The sequence below is a fragment of the Felis catus genome, chromosome A1 (assembly GCF_018350175.1).
Source record: "Felis catus isolate Fca126 chromosome A1, F.catus_Fca126_mat1.0, whole genome shotgun sequence".
In the NCBI taxonomy this organism is placed as follows: Eukaryota; Metazoa; Chordata; class Mammalia; order Carnivora; family Felidae; genus Felis; species Felis catus.
In genome coordinates this window covers 195,479,926-195,498,955 of record NC_058368.1, presented here as the reverse complement: position 1 = coordinate 195,498,955, position 19,030 = coordinate 195,479,926, and the positions used below count along the sequence as shown (strand labels likewise).

General features: G+C 47.5%; 1 protein-coding gene across 3 annotated transcripts; it reads left to right on the top strand.

Annotated features, from left to right (window-relative positions):
- The first annotated feature begins 3,151 nt into the window (after positions 1–3,151).
- On the top strand, positions 3,152–17,697 carry GM2A (GM2 ganglioside activator). Of its 3 annotated transcripts, XM_045036676.1 has the most exons (5): positions 3,347–3,498; positions 5,881–5,974; positions 8,930–9,082; positions 15,460–15,642; positions 16,027–17,697. In XM_045036676.1, exons 2-5 carry the CDS (start codon positions 5,972–5,974, stop codon positions 16,180–16,182), a joined length of 495 nt encoding a protein of 164 aa, XP_044892611.1. In that variant the 5' UTR covers positions 3,347–3,498; positions 5,881–5,971; the 3' UTR covers positions 16,183–17,697. The 3 variants fall into 3 exon arrangements, with proteins under 3 accessions (XP_044892610.1, XP_003981428.3, XP_044892611.1); XM_045036675.1 differs by lacking the exons at positions 3,347–3,498; positions 5,881–5,974 and adding an exon at positions 3,152–3,339; XM_003981379.6 differs by lacking the exon at positions 5,881–5,974 and having other exon boundaries at positions 3,158–3,498.
- The last annotated feature ends 1,333 nt before the right edge of the window (positions 17,698–19,030 follow it).

The following is a 19,030-nucleotide window of genomic DNA, read 5'->3' as shown; positions in this document are numbered from 1 at the left end:
AGAGGGAGAGAGAAAATAAATCTTCTTTTTTCTAATTTATTTTTGAGAGAGAGAGAGAAAGTGGGAGCGTACAAGGAGGGGGTGTCTCAAGGAGGGGGTCTCTCAACTGTGAGATCATGACCTGAGCTGAAATCAAGAGTCAGATCCTCAACTGACTGAACCACCCAGGCACCCCGAGAGACAGAGAATCTTAAGCAGTCTCCACGCTCAGTCCAGAGCTGGATCGTGACCTGAGCTGAAATCAAGAGTTGGACACTCAACTGACTGAGCCACCCAGGCACCCCAGCAGAAGTGAGTACTAATTTTGCTTCTGTGTCATTGGACAAGTCCTCTACCTCAAGGGGCCTGGAAGTAACCTTGTGTATGATGAAGAGACTGTTCTAGGTGAGAGAGGGGAGAGCTTATCAGAATGGGAGGAAGGTGTATAATTAAAAAAAACATATTAATCTTAGCCATTCTGACAGGTGTGAGGTAATATCTCCTTGTTGTTTTGATTTTCATTTCCCTGATGATGAGTGATATTGACCATCTTTTCATGTGTCTGCTAGCCATTTGTATGTCTTCTTTGGAAAAATGTCTATTCATGTCTTCTGCCCATTTTTAATTGGATTATTCATTTTTTGGGTGTTGAGTTTTATAACTTCTTTATATATTTTGGATACTAGTCATTTACCAACTATGTCATTTGCAAATATCTTCTCCCATTCTGTCAGTTGCTTTTTAGTTTTGTTGATTGTTTCCTTCGTTGTGCAGAAGCTTTTTCTTTTGATGTAGTCCCAATAGCTTATTTTTGCTTGTGTCTCCCTTACCTTAGGAGATATATCTAGAAAGAAGGTGCTACAGCCAGTGTCAAAGAGGTTACTGCCTGTGTTCTCTTCTAGGATTTTTATGGTTTCAAGTTTCAAATTTAGGCCTTTAATCCATTTTGCATTTATCTTTGTGTATGGTGTAAGAAAGTGGTCCAGTTTTATTCTTTTGCATGTTGCTGTCCAGTTTTCCCAACACCGTTTGTTGAAGAGACAGTCTTTTTCCCATTGGATAGTCTTTTCTGTTTTGTTGAAGATTAGTTGACCATATCATTGTGGGTTCATTTCTGGGTTTTCTTTTGTGCTGCACTAATCTATGTGTCTATTTTTGTGCCAGGAACATACTGTTTTGATTATTACAGCTTCATAAGGTAAGTTGAAGTCTGGAATTGTGATGGCTCTAGCTTTGCTTGGCTTTTTCAAGATTGCTTTGGCTATCCAGGGTGCTCGTGGTTCTATACAAATTTTAGGATTGTTTTTTCTAGCTCTGTGAAAAATACTAAACAACTGATATTGGTGAGGATGCGGAGAAAGGGGAACCCTCTTGCACTCTTGGTGGGAATGCAAACTGGTGCAGCCACGCTGGGAAACAGTATGGATGTTCCTCAAAGGTTAAAAATAGAACAACCCTATGATCTAGCAGTTGCACTACTAGGTATTTACCCAAAGAATACAAAAATACCAATTTGAAGGGATACATGCACCCCAATGTTTATAGTAGTATTATCAACAATAGCCAAATTATGGAAACAGCCCAAGTGTCCACTGACTGATGAATGGATAAACAAGATGTGGTGTGTGTGTGTGTGTGTGTGTGTGTGTATACATATATATGGATATATGTATATATATATGGATATATATACATATAATGGAATATTACCCACAGAAAAAATGAAATCTTTCCATTCGCAATGACATGGATGGAGCCAGAGAGTACTACACTAAGTGAAATAAGTCAGTCAGAGAAAGATAAATACCATATGATTTCACTTACACGTGGAATTTAAGAAACAAAACAAATGAGCAAAGGAAATAAAAAAGACAGAGAGGGGCAAACCAAGAAACAGACTCTTACCTATAGAGAACAAACCGATGCTTATCAGAGGGAAGGTGAGTGAAGGGATGGTTAAAGTAGGTGATGGGGATTAAGGAGTGCACCTGCTGTGATGAGCACTGGGTGTTGTTTAGAAGTGTTGAATCACTACATTGTACACCTGAAACTAGTATTATACTGTGTTAACTAACTGGAATTTAAATTTGGGGGGGGGGGTGCCTGGGTGGCTCAGTTGTTTGCGCTGCCAACTTCAGCTCAGTTCACGATCTCGCATTTCTTGAATTAGAGTCCTGTGTCAGGCTCTGTGCTGACAGCTCAGAGCCTGGAGCCTGCTTTGGATTCTGTGTTTCCTTCTCTCTCTGCCCCTCTGCCGCTCACATTCTGTCTGTCTTTCTCTCTCAAAAATAAATAAACATTAAAAAAAATTTAAAACAGGCATCAGCAAACTATGGTCTGTGGGCTATTTTCATGAGTAAAGTTTTATTGGAACACAGACATGCCCATTAGTTGATGTGTTGTCTATGTCCACCCTAAGCTATAATGGCACAGTTAAACAGTTGTAATACAGGTTATATGGACTGAAAGCCTAAAATATTTACTATCGGGCCTTTAAAAAAATCTTATCTGGGGCGCCTGGGTGGCTCAGTGGCTTAAGCGGCCGACTTCAGCTCAGGTCATGATCTCGTGGTCCGTGAGTTCGAGCCCCGCGTCAGGGTCTGTGCTGACAGCTCAGAGCCTGGAGCCTGTTTCAGATTCTGTGTCTCCCTCTCTCTGGCCCTCCCCCGTTCATGCTCTGTCTCTCTCTGTCTCAAAAATAAATGTTAAAAAAAAAAAAAAGTTTAAAAAAATCTTATCTGATGGGCTATATGAGCAGAATCCTTGCTTTATCACTTTCTAGCTCTATAACCTTGACAAAGCTAACCTCACCGTGTATGGTTTCCTGAGTGGTAAAATGGGGCAAAAATACGGATTAAATGTTTAACAGTGCTTAGCATGCATTAAAGCACTTACTCTCAGTAATTACAATTACGATTATAAATATTCAAAAGACACAGAAATTCGTAAAACGGATACAGGAAAGCGTAATAGGAACAGGGAGCGTGACATTTGCTCAAGGAATGCACGTGAGTTTGAAAACAAAAAGGCAGCGCGGGGCAAAGCCTGGGTCTAGAAACAGCAGCCCCGCCCCGCCCCGCCCCGCCCCTCGCACCGGCCCCGCTCCGCCCCTCGCACCGGCCCCGCTCCTAAGCCCCGCCCCTTCCACGCTCCTGGCTGGGCCAACGCCCGTCAGAAGGAGGGGCTTGACGCTCTGGCGCAGTGGGAGGGACTCAAGTAGAAACCTCTTGGGGGCGGAGTCGGGAGAGATAGGTCCACCACCAGGCCTTGAAATCTCAGATCCAGACCGGGAGGGGCAAACCTGGAAGTGGCAGCGCTCAGCTTTGCATGGCAATACCCCGCTTTGCATAATAAATGAAGGCAAGTATTTAAAGGCGCCGCCGCCAACACAGACCTAGTAGTTAGGCCCGCGCAGACCTATCGTTTGCCATGAGTCCCCAGGTACAGGCTCCGCTCCTGATCCTCTTGGTCCTGCTTCTCGCCAGCCCTGTGGCCCCTGAGTTCCTCTTCCTGAAACAGGTGAGCACTCTCTCCTTTCCGAGGCTGCTCCCAGCATGCCGGCCCAGTTGGGGGTGTATGGGTCGGAGTGGGATTATGGGGGTGGCTATTCTGGTTTCCAGAATTCCTTCTCTGTGACAGAGCCTCCCAGAGTCACTAACTGTGGGAGATTGAGTGGGTCCTTTTCTCTCTACGAGTTTCGGTTAACCCATCTGTACAGTGAGGGTGGGCTGTTAGGCCTTATTCTGCTCCAGACTTTGGGGAAGGGTTAATCTCCCTCACGTCTCTACTCCTGCCCTCTTTCCCAACATCGGGGTGAAATTTGGCAGAACTGCAAGACTAATGAACTGCTCCCAGGCCCAGAGCCTCATCCTTGTTTACCTGCCCCCTCCCCCTTCCACTCCTGGTAAAAAGGCCTGGCACCCATCCTGTCCCCTTCTGTACAGCTCTGTGGCTCGGCTTGTCCTGATGGGTGGGTGGGTTTGAGAGTCAGGAAGGCCCACACTCGTTCTTCTGGTGACAGAGATCCAGTCGTGTGACCCACTGCTTGTGGTTATGGGTCATGAAGAGTCTCCAGCCTCCAGGCTTCCTCCTTCACTTCTTACTCACCCCATGCTCCAGACCCTTGAAAATGGGAAGTTTTGTCATTCTGAGACCTGGAGAAGCCTAGTTCCATTGCCTGTTTGCTGCATAGCTATGGACAAGACACCTTATCTCTAGCAGCTGTTCAGGAGAGGCCCAGCCTCTCCGCCTCCGACCACCTTGGAAATATTTGCTTTAGAGCAAGGAGAGGAACAGTGTGGTGTAGGGAAAAGTGGAATAGGATTGAGGCTTGACTTCTCATCCCTGCTATGTGTCTAATCTCTGGGCCTGGCATTTGGGCTCCTTGAGTCTTGGTCTCCTCATCTGTAAAATGGGCATGGTGATACCAGCCTACCTTTCTTAGATGGATGTGGGTGAAGGGAAATGCTTTCGTGAATGGAAAGGCTCTGAAAATCTTAAACAAGGAAAGTGATCTAAGCCAGTGGGCTTGGCCTCAACCTGCCCCGGGGGCAAGGGGTCTATTTGATTTTGCCTGTTGAATGAAGGCATAAGGACCTCCTGGCCTTATTTGCCTGGAGGATTCACAATTTGTCTGTGAATGTAGGTTGAGAATGTTTCTCTTGGCTTCAGGGCCCACCACTTTGAGGTGGAGTCTGGCTAGAGCTCCAACTTGCCCTATATCCCCAATTCTCTTATATGTCTTGGCCATAGATGCCATCCCAGACCAGAGGGCTTTCGATCAGCGGTCTAGGGGAGGCCCTGAGACATCCGAGAGCTCGCTCATCTCACTCAGGCCCACAGAGGATAGGGCCTCACTTAAGATTACACAACATGTGGCACTTTCTGTTTTTCTCTGGGCTCATGTGATTCAGAGCCCCTATGCCTGAGACCATGGGGCAGATAAAAGCAGTGGGGTGATAGTGAGCATTTAAGCATCTGGAAACTTGAGTTTCATTTCCTCTTCTAGCATGAACCAGTTTCATGTCGCTGGGCTGTGGCCCACATTAGACAGGGGGGAGAATGTCTGGTCCCATGCTGGGCATATAATAGGTGCTTAATAGACTCTGTGACACTGTATGATGACCGTCATTTATTGTGCACATACTCTGTGCTGTGTGTGTGTGTGTGTGTGTGTGTGTGTGTGTGTGTTTTCTAATAAGCTGTTTTGGGAAAATAGTTTTAGATTTACAGGAAAGTTGCAGAGACATTACAGAGTTCTCATATACTCCTCACCCGGTTTCCCCTCCTGTCAACATCTTGTGTTACCATTGCGCATTTGTCCAAACTGAGACATCAACATTGGCTCATCACCATTAGCTAAACTCTAGGCTTTATTTGGGTTTTACCAGTTTTCCCATGAATGCCCTCTTCCTGTTCCAGGATGCAGTCCAGGGCACCACAGTGCTCAGTCTCCTCTGACCTGTGACAGCTTCTCAGTCTCATGTTTCCATGGTTTGCCAGCCTTGAGGAGTGGTGATCTTACATTCTGTACAGTCTTCTCATTCTCCCAGTAGCCCTGTGAGAAGATAGAATTATGCCCATTTAATAGATGAGGAAACCGAACCTCAAGTGGGTAACTTAACCCATGGTCTCAGCTAGTGCCGAGTGGCTGAGGTATGATTGGAACCCGGGTCTGTGATAGTCACCCATATTTTTGCCTCCAGAGCTGCCCTTACTGGGGATGGCAAATACAGTAGTGTCCCGCCCCCACGCCACCTCCTTCTCCATGGTTTCGCTTTCCATCGTGTCCGTTAGTCCGGTCAGTCGCAATCTGGAAGCAGATGATCCTTCTTCAAATAGTAGCCCAATGCTATATCAGAGTGCCTGTATCCTGCACCTCACTCCCATCTCATTGGACAGGCACTTGGTCAAACCGATCTTCACAAGGAGGGTGAGTGCAGTACAATAAGATATCTTGAGGGAGAGAGACCACATTCACATAACTGTTACTATGGTATGTTATTGTAATTGTTCTATTTTATTATTAAGGTTGTTAATCTCTTCCTGTGCCTAATTTATAAGTTAAATTTTATCATAGATATATCATAGGTATGATATATCATTAAAAAAAAGTATGTATAGAAAAAGACACAGTATATATAGGGTTCAGGACTCTCTGTGATTTTAGGCATCCACTGGGGGTCTTGGAATGTATCCCGCGCAGGTAAGAGGGAACCCCTGTGCCAGGCTTGGCCCTCAGTGGGCATTGCTAATCCTTCACGCCTGCTTTTCCAGATGAGACTGGACCCAGCTGCAGAATTCATTGCCATAGAAACCTCTAGTCGGGCACCAGGAAACTGAGTTCTTATGCCTCCCCCAGAGCCTGAAGGACAGGGAGCTTAGGAGAAGGGAGGGAGTTCCTCAGCTCCGACAGGATACTCAGGGCACCTGCCCGAGCCTGGAATCAGTTCTCAGGTTGCCTGAGAATCTGTGAAAGCAGCCCCGGAAAATGGCTAGGCCTCCAACTTACCCTCCAGCCCAACTCTTAAGTCCAGACATTTCTTTGATTTGACAGTGGCCTCCTGACTGGTCTCCCCCTTCCAGACTTGTCCCTCTCCAATCCATTCTGAACCATAAACCAGACTGTGGCACTTTCTTGCGATGGGGTTCCATTGCACTTATAGTAAATCCAGCGTCCCAATTATAACCTGTGAGGTCCTACATTAAATGACCTCACCACCCCTCCAACCTTATCTGTGTCAGTCATCCACTACATCTAGCCCAATGAACGGCCTTCTTGTAGTGCCCAGACCAGCTAAGCTTCCCACCACAGGGCCTTTGCCCATGTTGCCTCTGCCTGGAAAGAACATTCTTTCTCTGTACTTACATGGCTGACTCCTCATCCTGCAGGAGTCCAGCTGAAGCATCATTTCCTTACCACCCTATTTAAGTAAGTCATTCGTTACTCTCAACATTCTCTCTGTTAATCATAGTGGGTAATATTTATTGGCATTAGACTGTAAGCTCCTCAAGGCAGGGCAAGAACATTTCTAATTGTTTACCGCTATTAACACAGACTTAGCCCAGGGCCCGTGATCATTGCTCCGTAAATATTTGTGGGATGAATGTTGAAGGAAACATTTATTGGCACTTACCTTGTGTAAGGGGCTGTGGGGCATGCAGGCATGAATCAGACCCTGTTTTGCTTTGCTTCCTCATGTCATGATGTTTCATTCCAAGGGACAGAAACCAATGCCCAAAAGCTCAAGTGAGGGGAAGTTTACTTGAATCTCATGAAACTAATGGCGGGAAGTGGAGGCTGGGCCATCCAATGGCTGTTTAGTGAGCCAGCTCATGCTTTGGGCCTGGCATTGTGTTAAGAACTCTATGCGCATGCTATCATCCTGACTACAGCCCTGAGAAGAAAGTATGCAGCCCCCACTTAGAAGATATGGAAATTGGGGTGCCAAAGGGGAAACTGGCCTATAGAATCACATAATATGGTGGTTGAGCTACACCTATTGGCTAAAGCTTTTTTTTTTTTTTAATTTTTTTAACGTTTATTTATTATTGAGAGACAGAGCGTGAGCAGGGGAGGGGCAGAGAGAGGGAGACACAGAATCTGAAGCAGGTTCCAGGCTCTGAGCTGGCAGCACAGAGCCCGACGCGGGGCTCGAACTCACAAACTGCGAGATCATGACCTGAGCTGAAGTCTGACGCTTAACTGACTGAGCCACCCAGGTGCCCCTTGACTATCTTTGATTTACCTTCTGTCTCACTCCAGAGGCATGCCTTTCACTTCTACCCCATACTGCCTACTGAGATGGGTGGGTGGGTCAGGTGGGGTGACACTTCTGTTCCCTTTTCCAGAAATCAGTTAGTACTTGTCTCTTCCAGAACTTTGGCTTGGCTGTGGGTCACAGGTCTAGGTGTTCTGGCCTCATCCCAAAGGTTGAGCACAAAGCCCAAGTCCTCTTAGTGATTTTTGCCTTAATCTCAATTTCCCAGAGGCAGAGAGACTCTGTCAGCCTAACTTGGGTTAGGTGTTTCCATTCAGCCCAGTCGGCTGTGTTGACGAGGAGGATGGGCTTGGGGGCTTGGGGGTGGTAGATTTTCCTTCCAAGATGGGATGTGCATTGTGGGAGTATTTGAAGTATCTCGTAGGTGGTCTTCAGGAGGCTGGGAAGGGTGTGAGTGGGCGAGCAGAGTCTGCACTATGTAGGAAATGTTAAAGATCATAGACAAGCAGGCAGTGTTCTGTGGGAGTGGGGAGTCAGTGGTCATGTGTATCCAGACAAGATGGTGGAATCTGGAGACCTCTGGGGGATGTGGAGAAAGAAGAGGAAGTGGCTCAGCAGAGCGGGGAGAGTGACCCAGATGGGGAAGGGCATGGGCAATAGGATGAGAGGAAGGAAGCACTGGTTAAGACTGGTGAAGCTCATTCATTGGGATTCATCAACGAGCAGCCCACTGGGGGTCTCTCCATGTGTGTCCAAGTCTCTCCCTGGGCCAATTGCATACCCCTTGAGGGTGGGCTTTCCCACAGTGTTAAGTTTCCTATTGTTCCTGGCCATGGATTGGGCACGGGTGTGACCTGAATAAGGTCCTGGACACGGGGCTGCAAAGGTGAATCCTCTGGGGGCTTCCCTCTAAGGAGATACCAAGACTGGCTGGAGAGGGGTGGTTGGGGTCAGGGGTGGGCGATCAGAGAAGGTACCTACCGAGGATGGATATGAAGCTCAAGGTCTGGTGTATTGTACTTTATACTTGAGAGCATACTTTTGGGAGATGATGTCTTTCGAGTCTTTTAGAATGGGTACAAACGTTATCCTGGGCTTACCGATACGGAGTTGCAGATAAAGCCCAGGGAGGGGAGGCACCTTGCCCAACGTCATGCCATCAGTAGCCTGTTCTGTTGTTGTTTCTGACCTTTCTTTTCTTTCTGTCTGATTGTCCCTGGCCATCCCAGCTCAGTAGCTTTTCCTGGGATAACTGTGATGAGGGGAAGGACCCTGCCGTGATCAAAAGCCTGACTCTGGAACCTGACCCCATTGCCTTTCCTGGGAACTTGACTGTTAGCCTCGAGGCCCGGACTGAAGTCCCCCTCACTAGTCCTCAAAAGGTGAGCTTGGGGGTGGGCGGCGGGGTCAGGGCGGGGGGGGGGGGGTGGAGGGAAGGTGCCACGGGCCAGCTGGCAGGGGTCCTGATGGATGTATGCTCAGGCAACGGTGAGTAATTGTGCACTACTGGGATCCCAGAGCAGCAAAGGATGTGGACATTCATAGACTGTCTGATAACTACAGTTGGCCAATTTTGTTTTGGACAAACAGACATATCACTTAGTAAATACTATGTCGTCCCTTTAGAAAATACACATGGTCAAAAGGGGTAAAATTAACTCGCCTGAAATCTCACCACCCAGTGATCAGGGATAAGCACTTTTAACATTTGGTAGGCTCGGCTCTGGAACTGTCCCCACACACATATTTTGAATGGGTATGTATGAAAATAAGCAATGCTTCTTGTAAATGTCCTCCTGTAATCTGAGTCCTCATGAGAGTCATTATTAGCTATTTACATATTGTCAGAATGTTTTCTACAGTTGTAAATATATGTACATTTATACTAATGTTTTTTTTGTTAATGTTTATTTATTTTGAGAGAGAGAGGGAGAGCGTGAGCAGGGGAGGGAGGGAGGGAGAGAGAGAGAGAGAGAGAGAGAGAGAGAGAGAGAGAGAGAGAGCGCATCCCAAGCAGCCCCTGCACTGTCAGTGCAGAGTCCAATATGGGGCTCCAACCCATGAACCGTGATATCATGACCTGAGCCAAGACCAAGAGTGGGATGTTTAACCAACCGAGCCATCCAGCCTCCCCACACGAGTGGGTTTTTGTGGCATGTGCTGTTAAACTTGCTTTTTGGGGCATCATACTGTATGTTCGTTCTTTCTTTCTTTCTTTCTTTCTTTCTTTTTTAATTTTCTTTTAATGTTTATGTTTGAGAGAGAGAGACAGAGCTTGAGCGGGGCGGGGGGGGGGGGTGGTGGGGGGAGAGAGAGAGGGAGTTACAGAATTTGAAGCAGGCTCCAGGCTCAGAGCTGTCAGCCCAGAGCCCAACGCGGGGCTTGAATCCCCGAACCTTGAGATCGTGACCTGAGCCGAAGTCAAGTGCTTAAACGACTGAGCCACACAGGTTGCCCCTCTATACTTCTTTGTATGGTGTTTGGCATCATTTTTTTTTTTTTTTTTTTGGCGGAAATATTCTATTGTAGATCTGTCCTGATATACTTAACAAATCTATTGTCAGACATTTAGTTTGTTTCCGGGGCGGTTTTTTGTTTGTCTGGCTTTTGTTTATTTTTTGGCTGCTATAAACACCTTTGCTGAAATTATCCTTGTAATGTATCTTTCTGTACTTTTCTGACTATCTAGACAGAGACTTTTTTAGGTCTTTAGATACATAGTGCCCAAGTGCCTTCAGATGTTTGAGCCCATGTATTCCCTAACCAGCAAGGGATTTGCCTTTTTCTACACATTTGTTGATACTGAGCATTTTCTGAAAATGTTTTCCAGTATTTTATGTCATTCCTAATGAGGTTAAATGTCTTTCATAAGTTTTCTTGCCTTTTGTGTTTACTCTGGGAAGAGCCAGTTTGTTCATGCCTGTTGCCTATTTTTGGGGTGGCTATTTACATGCTTTTTTTTTTTTTTAATTTGTAGCTTTTTTTTTTTTTTGAAAGAACAATGAAGACTTTTTAAATACCATACATTGTATCCTTCTTACTACTTTGAATTGGTGCCTTTATTCCATATTCTGATAAGCCCTTCAGATTATCCTTTTGCAGATATTCTAGCACCAGTGTTGCTTTGATTCTTTAAAAGGTTTCTGCAGGTGCCTGGGTGGCTCAGTCAGTTGAGTGTCCGACTCTTGATTGCGGCTCAGGTCTTGGATCTCACAGTTATGGCATCGAGACCCACTTTAGGCTCTGCACTGAGTATGGAGCCTTCTTGAGATTTTTTTCTCTCTCTCTAAAAAATATTTGAACAGTTAAAAAAAATAAACAATTTCTGATTTGGAATCTGTGTCTATAACTGCCCTTAGACTTGGCTGAGTCACAGCTACCTCATAGGTTGCTTGTGGACTGTGAGAAGTAAACTCACTGACTCAATCAAAGGAGGTGTGTGGAGACTCAGAGCACAGTGCAGCGAGGCTTTAATGAATGTTCTTGCAAGAGCGGGTGTCTGATGGAGAGGCACACTCAGGGAGGCACACTCGGGGCGGTTACAGCAGGCAATTTATCTCCTAGCCTGCAAGTCCCTCCCCTGATTCCTCATTGGCTGAGCACTACAGAGGTTACAGCCTTACCGCAAGTGGCCTATGCCAATGTAAGGCAAAAAGTAGTCTGATTGGAACAAATGTACATTCTTTGAGGTGATGCAGAGACTTCAGTTCTTTGGTGCATGTTCATTGCAAAGCCAAGAAACGGAGAGGGGAAGAACCAGGAAGTGAAGTGTCGGAGGGTTTGGGACTCCACTGTGGCGGGGGAGGGGTTCATACATTTTCCAGTTGGTTGTAAACCTGTTGTTAATTAGACAATACAGCTTTTATTTGGTACTTCTGAAAATGAATCATCTCCCTTACTTCTCACACGGGCATTTACTGTGTTAATAACATAGAGTGCTTTGCACAAGACCTGCTCAGTACATGTCAACTCTTGTTAATGGTTCAGTTAGTGTCAGTCTTTTCCTGTGGCCCCAGACAGAAGCCCTGGATGTGTGGACAGCTCTTAGGCCCTGTCTTCCCTTGTACCTCCTTCCAAGTCTTCTCCAGGCTAGATCATTGCATTTTCTTTTTCAACTTTTTCTAATGTTTTATTTATTTTTGAGAGAGAGAGAAAGCATGAGCATGGGGAGGGGCAGAGAGAGAGGGAGACCAAAATCTGAAGCAGGCTCCGGGCTCTGAGTTGTCAGCACAGAGCCTGACATGGGGCTTGAACTCACAAGCCGTGAGATCATGACTAGAGCAGGTCAGAGGCTTAACTGACTGAGCCACCCAGGTACCCCGATCATTGCATTTTCTTTAGCTGTTTATCAAGAGATAATCTATGAGAGTCACACAAATGCCATTTCCATGCTCCTTCTGCTGAATGTGGAGTGTAGGGCTCTTTGGCAGGTGCCACGATGCTTGCTCTCCTCTCACCATTACACGGAATGCTGGCTTTTCCCTGATGCTGTGCATCTGACATGGAAGGAAAAAGCCAGTGAGCTCCTTCTGCCCCCAGCCTGCTTTTCATGGCTTCTTCAAAGGCCATTAAGACGGACCTCCCCTTTCCTTACCTGTTACAAATTTGGGCCATTGCACTTTGTAAAAACTGAGCTCAGATTCTCTTAGCCCTTTCCCTTCCCCCTACAGTTCTCTTCGCATTTATTTTTGGTTTAGTTCCTTTACTTTTCAGGGTATATGCGTATTAGCTATTAAATGAAAGCCTCTGAACACTTGTGTAGGAGAAAAGATGATTAGCCTCATCTTACAGATCAGGGAAAGGGAGACTCTCAGAAGGTGTGACCTGCCCCGGGTCCTGGAGTTATTAGCACATCCAGAGCTGGTGTCCTTTTGTTGTGTTCCCTGTTGCTGAACTCTTCTTGGCAAGGAGGTGGACTTAGTGCTTGGTGTGTTTGCAGGGGAGTGCTCCAGAACTTTCCCTTGCCCGGCAGAGACCCCCTTGGGAGAGTTGCTCAGACTGTAGCCCCTCATGAACCTGGAGGCCTCTTGAGATCAGTGGCTTCTACCCCTTGTTACTGAGGCCCAGGGAGCGAGTGGTCCAGGCCCACACAGCCTGCTAGCAGGAGAGCCAGCCCATCCTCTTCCTCTGATCTTGCTGAAGTAGATTTTTTTTTTTTTTTTTAATCCAGAGTCCCATCTTGGACCTGGATGGACTTAGCCCCTACTTCAGTGTTTAGAAGCTGGATGCCCAGATTCCATGAGCCAAGGGCAAGACTGAACTTACCCCTGGAACTCCCTTTTCTCCTTTTGACTTGCTCCACTGGATTTGGAATACTAACTCCCTTCTGCGGGTCCTCTCTCAAGTTCCAGCCTGGACCCTAGCTTTCCTATCCTCAGGAATCATAAATTGCTGCTTCGTTTGGCATATGTGCTTATTTTGGGCTTTGAGACATATGGCTTTCAGTCCGGATGGTGTGGACTCCCCCCCCCCCCCCCACCGGCCCCCCTCCCCGCCCACTAAAGTCTTGTACCTGCAGTGCCCCTGCCTGAGGCCTCTATAACTGCCTCCCTTTCAGTTGGCTCCCTTTCAGTTGCTATCAGAGTGTCTAGATCTAGAGCCTTTGTGTGTCTGTCCCTTTGGTGGAAACCAAAAGAAATAATTTCTTTTCAACCTGTAAGAAATTTTTATGCTCAGGATGTCAGAACTGGTAGGTGTCTTTGAGATCATGAGATGCAAATATTCCATTGTTAAGTTGGAGGCGTGGACGCCTGATGGGGAAGGGACCTGCCCACGGGCCTCAGCAGGCGCAGGGATCCTGCCTCGCTTACCTGTCAGTGCCTCTGTCTGTCTTGTTTTCAGGACAGGTCCCATGACCACAAGTTTATTAAGGTAATCTATCTGAGCTACCTAACTGCCAAGGAAGTCTTGGACTGGAGAGACGGCTGGACTTAGGGCCCAGCCTTGCTTGCTTTCCTGAGCCAGAGGAGCAAGTAGGTTGAGAACAAGGATTGGGAAATGAGCCATGAGCAATCCCCAAATGGTAGGCATGGCTGCTGCCTCAAAAGCTCCTGTTGCCTTCTGGGGGAACGGAGCTTGTCCTGGCTGGGGGAGGCACGGTGCCTTCTGGCGGTACAGCCCCACAGCCTCCCAGCCTGCGGGGAACACCCCAGGTAGGACTTGGCCCCCGCTGGCCCCCTCATCTTGTTCAGGGCATGTCTGGCTCAACCATTTTCATTGGGGTGTTGGTGAAGCAAGGGCTGGGGAGATGGTACTGGCTAAGAGAGAAGGTGGGACAGGTTGTCATGCAGGAGTTAACGTCTGGATTTCAGGCACCACCACTAAGTGATTTACAGCCATTGTCTCACTCTGTGGTGGGGTGGTGTGAGAAAGCTAGGCACTCTAAAATTCCCTGCTTTTGCCGGTAAGGGAAAGGAGGAAATGAGCAGTAACTCCCCACCAGGGCACAACACCAGGACGTGGCTGGAGTAGCTTTCCAAATACTCTTTCAGTGCAAAGGGGCTGGGGCAGGTTTGGCAGGAGAGCAGAAAAGAAGGCCGGGAGGGGACCATGTGGGATAATGTGTGTGTCAGCAGAGCGGCCTGAGGTCAGCCAGAGAAGTAGTTTGAGTTTGTCCATAGGCTATATTGACGTCTCCCTTAGGCCTGGGCCTGGGTCCTGACCTCTGGGGCAGTTGGATAGCTGACAGCCTGGGGAGCCAGCCTAAAAAACCCAGCAGGCTCTGGGGGAATAAGTGCCCACCGGGGTTTGTCTATTAGAAACAAAAGCCCTAAATCAAGCAAGCCTTGAGGCTGAGGAACATAGAATGCTAGAATGTCAGAGCTTGAAAGGGATCCTAAAGTTGTAGTTTCCTGCCCATACGGAATCAGATGCTTGAATGAGCTCGCTTCCTTCAGCCCTTTTCTGTTTTCCCTTGATACATTTGGTGGGGCACGAACATGGTCCAGAGAGACTACTCACTTAGTGAATGTTTAGCATGGACCAGGCTGAGCTGGCATGTCCACCTGGAGGTCTGGCCACTTCTGGGTCAGCCGCAAGCTCTAGAACAGGAGTTCACTCATGATGGCGTGGAGGTGTGACACGCATCACAGATCCTCTCATCTAGCTTCTCTCTGGGCTCAGGGGTCCTTCCGTGGCTGGGTCCAGGGAGCCCGCCACTTCTCGTGGTAGTTCTGTCTGTTGCACCCTAGCTGTGGTTGGTAAGAAGATCTTCCTTACATCAATCCCAAAGTGATCTCCCTATGAATTCCTCTTGTTTCAAATTCTGTCCTTTATGGCTCGACAGAGAAAGTTTGATCCACGAATAGCAAATCGGTTTCATGTTGGTCACCAGCTCCGATCGGCTGGTGGTACCGCCTGAAGTTCTCCACAGAGGAGGGTTGTAAAGCCAGGGTTGGGCCGAGAAGGGAGATCGAGGAAGCAATGCCAATTAGCCAGTTAGCAGTTCAAGGACGAATGCATTTCAACTCGAGTGTTAGCTTTAACCAGTGGAAATGACTATCTAAAGAAACCTAAGACGGTGGTTCAGTCAACAGGGGGGAAAAAAAATCACAGCAATTATTAATATCTGCCTCAGGCACAGGAAAAGGTTAGCAATGGAACATGTGCTGCAGTATTGTCATTTCTGAATCTGAATATCTCCAAGACCCCAGCTAGTTAGAGATTCTGTGATTAAAATGAAATGCTGACCTTTCAAAGATGTAGAGGAGCTGGTATGTTTGCCTTGGGATTTATGCTTTTTCAAACTCTGTCTCGCCAGGTGGAGCTAACTGTGGAAAAAGAAGTGGCTGGCTTCTGGGCCAAAGTCCCATGTGTGGAACAAATTGGCAGCTGTACCTATGAAGACTTCTGCCAAATAATTGACACTGTAATTCCCCCTGGAGAGCCCTGCCCAGAGCCCCTGCACACCTATGGGCTTCCCTGCCACTGTCCCTTCAAAGCGGTACGTACTCAGGGAGGGAGAGCATCATTTCTGGGGCTGGAGTAAAGACATGGGGTCTGGAGAGAAGGGTTCTTGCCTTCTCCTCCTGCAGACCTAGATGTCTGTGGATGTAAGTGGGTGCGATCTATCCCAAACCGCTTATCTTCTGGGAGCCTTGGTTTATCCACCTGTGTTCAAACCGGGAGACTTGCACTGCAGTGTGCCCTCCCCTGCCCTTTAGGGATCACACTCCGTGCTCTGCAGGGCTATGGCGATCTCTAATCTCGCGTGCTTGTCGGGAGAGTGGGAGGAGGAGCAGGTTCGTGGCTGCAGTCCGACAGACAACTGCAGGAGAGTCCCATCAGGAGGCTGCCACTGACCTGTGACCCCTGGGTTTTCCTGCAGGGCGTCTACTCACTGCCGGAGAGTGATTTCACCCTGCCCCAGCTGGAGGTGCCCGGCTGGCTTAGCTCTGGGCACTACCGCATCAAGACGGTCCTCAGCAGCGGTGGGGAGCGTCTGGGCTGTGTCAAGATCTCTGCCTCTCTGAAGGGCAAATAATGTGGCACCAGCCACAGCAGAATGAAGGGGTGTGAGGAAGATGGCCCTCTTCTTCTGTCTTGCATTTGCCAAGGTCCAAGTCTGACTCTCTGTCCCCCTTCAAACCCATTTCTGCAACGACGCCACTACCCTTGCTGAAAATCATTCTGTGCCACCGACATTTTAGACGCGGCCAGGCAGCCCCAACCTAGGGAGGAGCTGGGAAGTGCTTGATAGCCCACGGCACCTGCCATGCTGGCCGCTCCATTTCCCTCCTCAACCCTGTGGCTTTCTAAGAGCTTAACTCTGTTTCTAAACAGTCAAGGAATGGGACCAATATATTTTGTACCCTCAAGCTCAGACTGACCCCATCTTGGTTTCCTGAAGTACCTTCGTGATTTTAATTTTTTTTTTTTTTGTCACTGACTCCAAAACAGAATGAGAGTATTAACAGTTGGTGTTTTACTCTAATCCCCTCTTACAATGAAGGGGCTGCAGTAGTTCATCTCGGTCTGTTCCTCCATTAACTCCTATGATTAATTCAGTATTCTTTTCTAGATTTACTCAGTGAACGGTGGGACATAGCGTATCCTGGAGAGGCAGGGCATGTAGCAGAGGGCTTCACTGGGAGAGGTATTTAAGAATGCTCCTATGTATTTAAGATAGGTTACAAACTCAGGTGCCTACAGGGCCAAGCACAAGCGACCAGGACCACCAGGAACATATTGCTTCCAGCATGTTTTTTTCCCTTTTTACAGCAGCACATATGCATTGTTACAAGGCAGCTGATGTCCAGTCTTGAGCTGGGATATTATCAGGGATGATGGGGCCTGGGATGAGTCAGAAAGAGTGCATTCAGCCCTTAGGGGCAGCTGCTATGGAACTATGGCCACTTGGTGTCACCAGAGAATGTTGTGGGCCCAGTATTGCCAAATATTCTCAATTCCACCCCCCCCCCCCAACCCCCCCGGCGAGGCCAGAAATCCAGACTTTTATATGAAATCTTAGAGTTTTTAAATATTGGTAACTAATTATTTTTTAAGACACTGTGCACGCCAAAAGGGCCAAACAGACTTGTCAGTGGGGAAATCTGGCCCCGGATGGCCAGTTTGTGACCTCTGATGTACAAACCTGCATTCCCCCTGCCCTTTCAGTCTTGAGACCGCTCGTCCTATACCGTCTCTCCCTCCCTCCATACGTACAAACCGATAGTGTCTGAACCACGGAGCAGCCTCTTCCAGCGCTAAGGGACGGGGACGCAGCCTCTCCGAGCTGTGAGCCGCGGGGATCGTGAGGCAGCCTGCCCCAGCCTGGAGCGCTGTCAGGGTGAGTGGGGCAGACACTGAAAGAGCTGGAACCCACCGGCAGCTGCTCTGTAGAGCAAGGATCCAGCGAAGAACAGTGGCCTCACATCAGGTGCCTGGATTCGTCCATCGTCCCGTCCTCCATGACAACTTACTGACCCACAGATCACCCCCAGTTTCTGGGCTCATTTGAAGCCCGGAATGGCAATAAACCTTTTTAACTTGCTGACAATTCCTCGTTTGTCTTGGCCATGTATTTGTCCATGGAGCACATCTCGGCATTTTAGGAGCTTGTCTGTGGTGAGCTGTTCCTGCCAGGGAGGTTTGTCACGGAGCCCAGGCGATCCCGGGGACCGTCTCTGCTGTTTCTGCCTCTTGAGCTGCTTGGTATCTCTGCTTCGTTCTGCGTCATCACCATCCAACTTTCCTTGGTTTGCTTTTTTGCTTTCCTGTCACTCGACCTCTCCAGCCTTTTCCCTTGTTGGCCTTTTTTGGCCTTTGTTGGTCTTGTTCTCACAGTCGTTCTTTAGTTCAGATCTCAGAATGGAGTCTCGTGAGCTTGGTTAATGTTTCCATTTCATGCCAGGCTCTTGGGTCAAATGCTCCCCTAGTTCTCGGGAGGAGGCAAGAAATCTCAAATCATAGGCAAGAGAGAATTTTTAAGAAATGGTGCTGTGCCGACTGGGAAGCCACTTGGAAAAAGTTGAAATTAGATTCACACTTCACACTGTATGCAGAATAAACTCCAAAGGGATCCAGGGTCTAAAAGTCAGAAGATGAAACCATACCTGTACTAAAAACAGGTGAAAACTCCAGAGATGGTAAAAGATGGATACATGTGACTACATAGACCTAGAAAATTCCCTCAGCAAGAAATACCATAAAGTCAAAAGACTGGAAGAAAATATTTATAGCACACATGGACAAAGGGCTGATATTTCTACTATATAAAGAATTAAACATTTAAAGGACTAAAAACCTGATAGAAAAAATTGAGAAAAGACCTAAATAAACAACTCTTCTCTCTCTATCTCACATACACTAAGATGTAAAAATGGCCCATGTAAAAATTGTGCATGAAAAATGTGCAAACTTACCCATGATGAGAGAAATGTAAATCAAACCAATACTGAAAGAATCACTTTTCAGGCTGATGAAAACACAAGTACAACCACACTTCTGGGAAAACTATAGGGCAACAGGCCCTTCACAGTTGGTGGGAGTGCAAAGTAGTATGACCCTTGACAACCTAACTAAACTTCAAAAGCGCCACTCTTGGGGCGCCTGGGTGACTCAGTCGGTGAAGCATCTGACTTCGGCTCAGGTCATGGTCTCATGGTTCCTGCGTTCAAGCCCGGCATCGGGCTCTAAGCTGTCAGCACACAGCCTGCTTTAGATCCTGCCCACTCTCTCTGCCCCTCCCCTGCTGCCTCTCTCAAAAGTCAATGAACAAACTTAAAAAAAAGTGCTCGCTCTTTGACCCAACATTCCAGCACTGGGAATTTCCTCTTAAGATACATCTCCAACAAGACGAAAATACACCTGCATGAGATGATTCACTGCAG